At 36.7% G+C, this 11421-nt stretch overlaps 1 protein-coding gene across 1 annotated transcript; it reads right to left on the bottom strand.

Moving 5' to 3' along the window:
• Positions 1–238: 238 nt before the first annotated feature.
• On the bottom strand, positions 239–10683 carry LOC125194658. Its single transcript, XM_048092906.1, has 19 exons — positions 9931–10683; positions 9767–9832; positions 9528–9687; positions 8511–8586; positions 8243–8368; positions 8108–8160; positions 7910–8046; positions 7767–7826; positions 7600–7652; positions 6027–6148; positions 4994–5143; positions 4323–4378; positions 4153–4209; positions 3830–4072; positions 3251–3312; positions 1470–1526; positions 1303–1366; positions 596–736; positions 239–334 (listed from the first exon to the last, which is right to left on the bottom strand). Exons 1-19 carry the CDS (start codon positions 10681–10683, stop codon positions 239–241), a joined length of 2532 nt encoding a protein of 843 aa, XP_047948863.1.
• Between the last annotated feature and the right edge of the window lie 738 nt (positions 10684–11421).

Here is an 11421-nt window from a genome sequence, read left to right as displayed (position 1 = left end):
TAGTATCATACCACAATGCTAAAACATCCAACTACCTGACCACAATGAAAGTTCACTCCTGTCCAAAACTTCTCTCTGTATATAGGTGGAGTGCCTCATCCATTCATCATCGGATGAAAGCCCCATGCATGGCATACTCGTGCTTTCAGATGAATGTGACACGTCACACATCCATATATCCATCGTGGGATGTGACATGTGAGACTCAAAAGGCTAGTTGTTGCACTCAATATATCTCTCAAAATTGTCCACTATGGTCTAGATGTACTTCCTTCTCTAACAAGGATGTCCCCTTGAAAATTGTTAGCTGATAGTCTCTCGTGTACTTCAACATCTGCTCAAGAAAAAAATCCAGATCAACTGTTTGAGCCTTATCGAGCATTAAGGTGGTGCAGTAACACAGTCATATAAGGTTTTCACAAGGAACACCAAGTATTTGACTAAAGATTAAATTTTGCTCCTGTGTTTCAGTACCAAAGTAACCAAACCATAAAATCTCAACAGAAGCTGCATGGAACTGTTTGGCGGTCACTGAGTTTGAAACAAAAAAAAAAGATGCCACTGTTCAAAGTTTCGTCATGGATAAGAGACTTACTTTCTCATGGCTCGTTTTCCTGAAGCCTAACTCATTCGTCCACATAGGTTCAGCTTCCTCGGCAGCAGGAAGCACCAAATGTTTCACGGCCATAGATGATAGGAATCTCTCAATGCATGAGAACAAAGCTTGAAAATAGCCCTAAATGGCATTTCAATAGTAATAGTTAAATCACTGTCAAAGCAATACATAAAACAAAAACCAAAATTAAACTCATAGCAGTTAAAATAGTAAGTAACTACTATAAAATTCGTGGAGAACCGAATTCTTATTTTGTTTTTAGTCAATGAAACACAACACTTATTATAGTGGGAATCCTCCATCGCGTGCCTACAGATCAATAAAATAGATTCTTTCATAAACCAAGCCCACCAATCACACCCTAGTGGTAATGCAAAGTCCAGCAACCCCACCCAACAAAAATAAAGAAAAAAATTTGGTCTTTCACTGCTGCAAAACCCAAGCATCCAACTACATGCATACAGTCACAGAGAGTACCATTCAAACCTAATATACTCGTTAACAAGAATCACAGATATGCCTGGTGTTGGGCATGATTGAGGATGAATTGTAAGCAAAATTAAAGGAACATGCAAGACAAATGGACTGTCTTGTATAAAGAAAAGGTCCATGCTTTCACAGTTTTCAAGTAAAGAGTATGTGCGAAAGGGCCTTACTTTTCCTTGATTTTCTCTATTAGTGGCTACCAATGGAAGTTCAACAACATCTTTTCCAAATATCCCGAGCAGAGCAGCTAATACAACAATAGAGCTGCATGCACCAAGAGCATAATATGTTAATTTGTATAGCTCATATTGCTTTTTGTAATAGCATATCAAAATCTAAAACTACAAGGTGGATGAGAACATCTTACTTCACAATTAAAACCACACAATACATTCCACTGAACTCTTGCCCAGATATGTTCCTTCTGCATACAAGTTCAAACAAGCTTAGTGGTAGATGGAGTCATCATCATTAACCAAGGTATATTTAAGTGCAATACATGAATTTATTATGTGCTCAATGAATTATCAACGAGAATAACAGACAACTCTGAATCTCGTTCCTTTGAAGCTGGGCATTTATGTCATAACGCAAAGAAGGTTGATTAAATTTATCTATCCCAAATGTTGACACCGATCAATTTCCTGCAGCCATCCTTTTCATCAGTGGTTTATTTATTATTCATTGAGTTGTTGAGTTAGAATCTGTTGAGCAGGAGTCTATATTAGTAGGTTATAAAGTAGCTTTCATTAGAAGAGCCGTGTGTCTTGGAGCAAAAAATAGTTTTAGGACGCTAGAAACTAGAAACCACGAGGGCGGTAGTTTAGGCTGGCCGTAGGGCCTCTCCGGAGGATTATCTTCATAGTCTATATTTTCACCCTTTTCTATCAATTGTTTATTTTCTTTTCTTGTTCGTTTGTCGACTGTCCATATCTCAAAACATATTGGTGCGGGGAATGATGCTTGCGAACCAGGAATTAGAGGAAGACAAGGATCGCGAGTGCAACACACCAGTTCTTGTTTCCATTAAAGTCGTGCTCTGACAACTCTTGAAGGAGTTCCTGCCAATAAACCCAGCAACGCCATTGCACTTTCCAAAGGTAGAAAACACAACAAATTCCAGTCTATTATGACGGTACCCATGCTGATGTCCAGCCCTCCGCCAACGCCCCTGCCATTGCCGCAGTCACTGCCTCTTCCGCTGCCATGACCTTCTTCATTACCCTCCAACCAACAGCCAACCACGCCCACTACTCTTCAGCTTGTCATGCAACTTTGAGACTATGGTTTACTAATTCGATCGTGTTGCTTGCACACATTTTCAGTCCTTGCTCTTTGGCCAATTTTTCCATCCCCGAGGACAAGGGTGCTTCGGGGTAGTTCACACCGATCAATTTCCTGCGGTCATCCTTAATTTGGTAATTTATTTATTATTTATTAAGTTGTTACTCCCTCCGTCCCACAATAGATGTCCCACTTTCTTTTTATTTTGTCCCACAAAAAAGATGTCACATTTCCTTTTTTAGAAAAAGTTTTCTCTCACACTAATATAAAATATATCTATTTTCTCTCTCCATTTAACACACAAAATAACATCTTCTAAAATCTCATGCCATAACCCATGTGTCATCTATTATGGGACGGAGGGAGTATCTTTTAGAGTTGAGTTCGATTACGTTATCTTTTGAATTATAGTCTTTGTTACTAGGAGTCTCCATTAGTAGGGTATAAATAGCTCTTCATTAGAAGAATTGTGTCTGGGAGAATAATTATTTGAGGATAGCAGTTTAGGTTAATCGTAGTCTTTTGTAACTAATTTATATTTTTAGTATTTCTATCTAATTCCATCATTTATTTTCTGTTTCTATCTGTTCTTGTTTGTTTTTTTTAGTTGTCTTGCAGCAGCTGCCATATCTCTAACAAATGTCCCCTTATATCTCCCATTAAACTCTTGAATTTATCTTGATTGTTGATTCCATTGTTCAGTAAATTCCTAGGATCCTGGACTATCAAACCCTCATCTGTCCCAAAAAATGGGAAAACTCTTGCAGAAGTTACCATGCTAAATGACAATTGTACAGAGACAGATCTACGAAGCACCTTAAAATTGAGTATATACAAAATTACAAATGAAAGAGAGGAACTTACCCATACACCATAACCGGTATAAGATCCCGACCAGATTTTGCAACAATTGGCTCAAAGCATTCCTACAAAACAATAAATTTAGATAAAACCCAGCTCCAGTTATACAAGATTTCCATATAAAACCAGCTTGCAATATGTAGGATCCACCATTGTTGTTAAACATTGCACAACACAATGTATTTAATTTAGCTATGTTTTACAGAAAGTACGACAATTCAATCGTCATGTATGTTATGGCGACATCAATATTGTGGCCATCTAAATGCTTAAAAAAGCACTAAAACAAGAGGCTTCTGCCAGTCAGTATATCTTCTGTTGTAAGAAACAATTAACCTAATAACATTAGTAATATATTAAGATTGGTCATCAGCCATTCAATGGCTAGACATGCAACGTTCTTGATGATGTTCAAATTGTCAGGTTATCATGGGAAACACACATGCTCCCTGGAACAGTATCTAATAGCTAGTTTAAGTTGCAAAGATAGTTAAGAAAGGAAACAAGTTTTTTCCTTTCAACACATGCATACATAAGCTAAAAAATGGAGTACATCTTGTAACGTTAGATGTGTAAGCTTACGCGAAAAATTGCTGCAGCTCGAGAGAGCAACATTAGATGCCCCGGAGCTTGACTTTTTCCACTCAGAATGCACCATTTGATCTCATTCATATACCTATAATTCAATCCAATCGTTGCATGCTTCTTATATACTGCAGATGACACTGCGGCTGGAATTATCTCAGGTTCACCAGAAGCCAAACTCTGTAGTGCTTCGAAAATCTTATAGCAGTCATCACAACAAAACCATTTATCCTCAAGTTCCTGTTGCCATATATTTGAGTATCCAATAAGAACAAACTGTCTAAAACTGATTCTTTATGTAGAATATACTAAAGACTTACTTTCAGATCACACATCTCAAACTCACGTAAACAACCAACATGGTATTCCTTCTCACACTAGACAACAGGATATATATGGAGTCATAAAAAAAAGGATATGTTAAGTCAAGTAAATGCTCAAGATAAAGCAAAATAAATGTCCAAAAGGAATATAAGGATGCAAGTCATACTTGATCACATATTATCACTGTTCGGTCATCAAACTTCAGCACTGAAGTCCTGTGACCTAGAAAGCAGAGGATATGAACTGCTTAATAGTACTCTAGAAATTTATGTAGACAAGAATGCATACTTCAGAATAACAACTATTGGAGGTATTAAGGTATAAAGTTGTGGAACCAAGTGGTTGGTTACAGGAATTGCAGCCAAGGAGAGATATTAGATGAGACAAGTAATTATTTTGTTTTTGCAGAACAAGACAGAGTACACTTGGATAAGTATTCAACATCTTTTTATCTAGAATAGACACTTCAACAGAGATTTAAAATTATCTATCTAATTCATGATACTTCAGTACATTTGGAACTTTCATTATCCTAGTTAGTACTTCTTTTCCACAAAAGTACTGAGCATAAATCAGATAACAGTAAAAATAGTAACCAGTCTTTGCCATAAATAACAAGATGCGGAGAAAATTTTACTTTTATCCTATTTGTTGACCCTCCGAAGCAGAAAACCACAAGAACCTTTTACTTCGATTGCTAGGTTGATGTATGGAAGACAATCAGCAGCGAAAAGCTACTTTCTGAAAATAGTTATTTTCACAAAGAACTTGTTGTAATAGAAAGACAAATGTATATAACTGCAACCACTGCAACCAACCTGCAGATGATACAACCACCAGGCTCGAATTCTGGTGCCTTTACCACTCTCTTGAGTCTAAGGATAATTGCTCTTGATTCCGCAGATGCTTTTCTACCAGAACTAAGTCTATCCTTGCAATGTGAACAATACCAGTCATCTGCTGGGAGACACTCTAAATCTATACAAGCTGCAACAATTTCAAAACATAGGAATCACAAAACGTGAAAGTAGCCCAGAAGCATATTAGATTTATAAATTATAATGGAGTTAATTTCCAAATAACAAGAACACAGAAACTGCACCTACAAGGCTACAACCAAGCCCCGGCTAATTTAATATAGCGGTCTCAAGTAAAATGCAACAAGTGAAGTTGTTGTATGTGCTAATTAAATGGACCATATACAACTTCATGTATAAGACTGATATTATATATCTATATGATCAATCTATCTATAGTTCATGTATAAAGATGCTATTAATAAAGCAAAAAGAATTTTTTCTTTTCTAACATTTGGCAAATTTCGCCGACATGTCCAAGCATTTCAAAATTATCATTTTAGTAAGCAACTTTTAAACATTTTAGGTAAAAATGTCATAGGTTACAACTTCCACGGTTGGAGAAATTTGCGGCAAGTGGAGAGATTACGGCGTGGCACATTGATTTTTGGAGTCCGGAAAAATTGTGACTTGGGACATTGTAGTTACAATATACTATTAATGTTGCGTACGAAGAGTATACTTTTAAACATCATGACATTTTTGAGAGAGTTGGCAAATGTTGAGATCATGTATATTTTCCTTTAATTGGTCTTTTGCTACGTTTGTATAGAGGTGCATGTACAGAGATGCATTTTTTAATATGAGTACCAAGAAGATAATCGAAGAATAACAAGTTTCCAACTAAGAGTGATTTTTACAGTGAAGTTACTCACATAGTGAAACATTAACGTAATAACTATAAAGATAATAAACATAACTATAATCAGATCTAGTGCATGACGAAAATTGAAAAAGGATAAACGAACCAATATGAAAAGCTCGAGAGCATCCACTGCATATAATAAGTTTACCACCATCTCCGCATACTGCACACATATCATCACTTCCCCTAGATGGAAGACTTTGGCCACTTGCCAACATCAAGGCTATGTCATGAAGTGTTAATCCAGAGGATGTATATATATTACGATAGCTGCAAAAAGAATAGAAATCATATTTCTGAAAGCCGATGGTACATCAAAAACTTGATGCACTATTTATTAGCACTAAAAATACCTGCAAGTTTATAGGGTAGATCTAATATAGCTAATGGTCAGTACCGGGATATCTAACACATGGAATAAGATTGCAACTAGCTATCATATACTAAGCGTCATATAAACTAGACATAAATAAACAAGTATAGAAAAATACAATAATACAAAGCAGGCTAAAAAATGTAGAGTTTTAGGATCCAACCACTACGAACTAGTTTTGATTAATCTCATAGAACGTTTGTCTTTATGTGTCTCTAGGATTATTAGGAAAGTCGCGATTTTAAGATAAGCCCTCTATCTAGTAGATTAGACTCTAACTATCAAAGTCTCTTTCCAATAGATTAGATTCTAACTCCTTAAGTTCATAAGACTCAAGTCCTCACAAAGGGTCCCCTCTCTCGAGTGTAGATATACCTATGTGTTGTACTCGTTCCTTTTACCACGTAAAACTAGCTATCTCTCGATTAATCTAATTAGACGGACATAGTTCTAAAGTTGGCTAGACAAAAGAACAATAAAAGCACAAGAACAAGCAAAACAATCACAAGAGCTAGGAAAAGGTTTAATTCAATAAATCAAAACATGTTCATAACATTTTTCACCAAAAAATCTACAAATGATGTTTAACTACTCATACACAAGTAGTAAAATCAATAAAAGTACGAGACATGAAAGAAATTGATAAAACCCAAGGTTGAATCTTCAATTTTCAGTCTTCTCTTGCCTGGATCTGCAGAGCTCCGCTCCAAAGATGGGTGAATTGGGTGAATTATGTGTGGATTATGGAATTGAGAAATGTGTGCAAAGGGAGGAAGGACTGAAGGCTCTGAGATAAAGATTATAATTTAGGTTATGGGTATTTATAAGCTAGAAAAAGATTTAGAATGGTAGAAAGTATCCTCCAATTAATTGAAAATACAATATTTTCGAATCCTGCAATTAAAAGGAGGGATTTGGGCAATAATTTCTCCATTCCTTGAATTTCCGCCTAATTTCCGCCAGCTTTGACTGCACTGCGCAATGTTCGTAGAATAGTCACAAATTTCTCCAAAAAACTCTGATTGAGACGTTCAAGATGTCCACGCAAAGCTCTTTCGAAGATGAAGAGAATGGTATGCATTAATCACTGATTGGACTTCAAACTTGCTGGCAGAATGGGCTCGAACAGAGGCTGCTGCACCTTGGTCTTTTTGCACCTTTTTTCTATCTTTTTCTATCATTTATCAACAAACACATCAAAAATAACAAATGTATAACATATGCAATTTAAGAACATAATTTGCATTATTGGCATTTAAAACGAGTCAAATCTAGCCCTTAAAAACATGCAAAATCCGTGTTTCTCAGTAATAGTAATAAACTTTCTAAAATTTCAAAAGCAACTCACGGTTGACATTTAGCTGCCCATCCAGCGTGAGCCTCAAACTGGGATGGACTAATCTGTTTGTAAATTAAAAAAATAGCTAGGATGAGATGTGTTTCTTGAGCAAGACATATTACAACCGATCACGTCCATCAAATAAAAACATCAAATCCACATGTAAATGGACTTACCTCAAAGTTACAACAACTACAAACTATGCAATTTCCTTGCTTGTAACCCCCAAGAATCCTCTGTAAACAGACAAATAAAATTGTCATAAAATATATGCCAGAATCAGAAATAATGAGGAGATATGCATGAAATCCTATACAACCTCTCCTTTAGAGTAATAAGCCAAACTGGTCCCATCCGCCAGTCCATTTGGCATAAAAAGCAATTTGTGCAAATCGTTGTCCCTATTGTACATCAACCACACATTAGACCAAGGCGTCCGACAAGAAAAGCAAAGAACTGTATACATGAAATTAGAAAAATGCAAGATAACAACAAACTTGCCTTTTTTTGTTTCTACCTTCCGCGGTCTTCTTATGCCCCCAAAAAGAGCCATAGTAGTTATGTCTTGGCCTGCATAAAAAATGATAAAGAATCCTGTTAAAATTGCACAAAATGAGAAATGAGGTAGACGAAGTAAGGAAAATAAACAAACTTCTTGATTGGACACTTCTGTTCAACTAGGGCATCTACATAGCCTTGCTGATTAAAGGTTGTTACACTAGAACGAAGATATGCATCAGGATAAGTGATTCCTCCCTCAGTAGAGTGTCTTGCAGAGCTGGAAATTTTCACAGCAGAAGTGAGTGAGAGCATGAATGATAAATCAAAAGATCCAATAAGCACATCAAGTTGATTAAGAGAAGTTCATATACATCAGAAAAAATTCTAAAATTTATTATCGAAAAATATATACCACATACTTGGTGGAGTGCGACATGCCACAATACTGGTGTGCGCTATCTCCACAGACTACATCATGTCCGTGTATGAGACTTGCTGCAACATTTTAGGAAGAAAAACATCAGAATTTAAATATTGACTTTCACGTCTAAAACCTCAATCACCCACAAAAAATGAGGTGGTTGCGCCATAGCCTGAGAATGCCTCCAACTGATTGATTGTCATCCCCGTCGATCATTTAGCAATTTAACATATAAAGCTGCTTAAGGGATAAATTATAACATAGGAGGAGAAAAATCTCTGAGCAGAATAAGGATTTCTGGCGAGATTTGGGTGGGGAAATTTGTAGAAATAATTTTTCTTAGTTATTTTGAAATGTTTGTATCCCTCCTTCTTAATCATAACCACTCCCTCCATCTCAACGAAGATGTCCATTTTTTGGATGACATGAGATTTTAGGAGGTGTTGAGAGAGAAAAGGTAGCTGATTGTATTCAAGGAAAGAAAAAAGGTCTTTTGGAGTAATAATGACGAGAGAGAAAAGTTAGTTGGATGTATTAATGTTACTCACTTTTCTAAAAAATGGAAGAGTGACATCTTTGTTGGGACATGCAAAAGGAAAGCGGGACATCTTCGTCGGGATGGGGGGAGAATTATGCTATTCATGATCAGCTCTTCCATTCACTCCAGAGTCCAGACAAGATCCTCATATGTGAAATTCCCAGCTATCAAGAAAGTAATGGCACCCAACCAGACCTATATAACAAGCATGAGAGGTTGCTTGCAGATTACGATGCCAGATTAGATGACCTATTCAGTTCAACCACTAAATATAGAGAGAAATGCGGAAGAACTTGCAAGAACCTGCATAGAAATACTCAAGAGTTGTAGTTCTAAAGGAATACACTTCCAATCCAATATAGGATGAATTTTTCTTGTATAAAGAACAATCTGTTGAATGAATTTAAAGATAAAAGGGTGACTCCATTGGAAGTTTATCTTTCCAACACTGATAGTACTCCTCATTTATAGAAGAACCAGCAATAGCCTTTATCACTGTATTCACTGCGCTCAGAGGAGCATTTTTCAGTTCTTCAATTATGCTATTAATCGGCTTCCCGTTCTCCAAGTATATGTGATTATTTGGATGTCTTGTCTTGCTACCAGAGTGATGTTCAAACTCATAGGAACTAACCACCTGCTAAAGTGAATTCACATAATCTGAACAGACCAAATAACTTATCAAAATAAGAACTCAACTTTCAGATTTGACCTACTTTCGAGAAGTTGCAAACACAACAACTACACAAGTATCCGCCGCTTTTTATAATTCCAGGAAGCTCCTAGCAATAAAATAGAAACCAGTGTCAACACCACACTACAATAAAACTGAAGATTAGCATCGAATCACTAAGAATCACAAAATACACCAACCACATACCTCACTAGACATAGATAAATACTTAACCCTAGCTCCTTCCAATATACCAGTGGACAAAAGCTTCTTAACATTTGAAGGGTAATTATTTAGAATTATTTTCTTAGACATCCTCACTTCCATGTTAGGAGGACAAGAGGAAAGACTTCTTGGGTCAAGACACTCTCCATCAACTATGCCTAATATTACCTTTGAGTTCTTCAAAGCAATCCAGTCATCATTCTGGAAGCAATGGATGGATAAACCATCAGCAGCAGATAGGGAAATTTTATTATCATAAAGGTCCTCATTAAATTTGTCCTCGGCCAAGGGCTTAACAACTAGGTCAGTATCACATTCGTCATTCGGTTTACTGAATTTAAATGTAATCTTTCTAATACCAGTGGGTCTAACATGCTTCCGAATTTCAAGAACCACACAAGACTTATTATGTTCTTCTTCTCGAAACTTTCCATCAGTGAAGGAATTCCAGGAACAAGCTGATGTAATCTCTCCACGACCACCATTTTCCCCACCAAGCACATTAAGAGGTTGACTACTAAAGGTCAAGCTTGAGGTAGCCTGTTTTCGGGACAGGTTCGGGTTTGAAACTTCATAATGCAAATCATCATTGGTTGGATCTTTCACTTCATCCTTGTTGTACGTTCCCAAATCAGGATTATTTTGCACTTCTTTCACCTCATCGCTGTTAGAATACAACTCAATCTTACCATCATCTAATTGATCTAGTGCATGATTATCCGCAGAAGGGCCCATCTCACTATTATTCATTCAGTACTCCTTTAAGCCTTTTATGGCCTTCGTTTGGTGCTTTTCTTGCCATGTCTTTCCCGCAATGCTCTTCCAATATTTCAGTTTTATGATCTTCCGGAGGGGTTTCTAGCTCTACACTACAAAAATAATCATATGCAGCATAATTCATAGAGTCTCTCAGATGAGCTTCAGAATATGATTTAGTTTTAGCATCATTATTAGTATGGCTTTCATAAACTAATTTACTGTCATTTGACAATATGTCAACAGAACACACTAATTCAGTCTCATGGAATACCTCTTCAGTTACCTTTACGTCATAAAACACAGATGCACTTTCAGCATCCATAAACTCAGTTGCCACACAAGGCGTAATCTCAGTATCATTGAATGATTTATTTCCTTCTTTCTCCACCATTGACTCTCCTTCAGCACCATCCCCAATAGAATGTTGCCCGCTCTCTGAATCAATCCTCGATCCACCATTCATTTCCATCGCACTAACGAATTAACAACCACCCAAGCTCCACTTCCCCCATCCACAACAACCCTACGCAAATGACAAACTCTAGAAACTCAGTAGTGTAGTCTGAACCACCAATTCAGATTAAGGAAACAGAAAGACGACCGCGGAGATGTGAAAAGAGAAATTAGAAAGCCAGAGTATCAAATTTGACGCCTTAACGGTATTCCTTTAATATCAATCCATATAAGCACTAAAATTCACTAATTGAAACCAAA

Source organism: Salvia hispanica, chromosome 1 (assembly GCF_023119035.1).
Source record: "Salvia hispanica cultivar TCC Black 2014 chromosome 1, UniMelb_Shisp_WGS_1.0, whole genome shotgun sequence".
Lineage (NCBI taxonomy): Eukaryota > Viridiplantae > Streptophyta > Magnoliopsida > Lamiales > Lamiaceae > Salvia > Salvia hispanica.
This window is presented reverse-complemented; position numbering and strand designations above follow the sequence as displayed.

What these genes read in the sequence shown, in the direction of transcription:
- LOC125194658 (XM_048092906.1), bottom strand. Translation starts at nt 10,683, where the DNA reads ATGGGCCCTTCTGCGGATAATCATGCACTAGATCAATTAGATGATGGT. An exon ending in GGCATGTCGCACTCCACCAA is followed by an intron (nt 8,369 to 8,510) that starts GTATGTGGTATA and finishes GAAAATTTCCAG; the next exon opens with CTCTGCAAGACACTCTACTG. An exon ending in CAGAAGTGTCCAATCAAGAA is followed by an intron (nt 8,161 to 8,242) that starts GTTTGTTTATTT and finishes TTTTTTATGCAG; the next exon opens with GCCAAGACATAACTACTATG.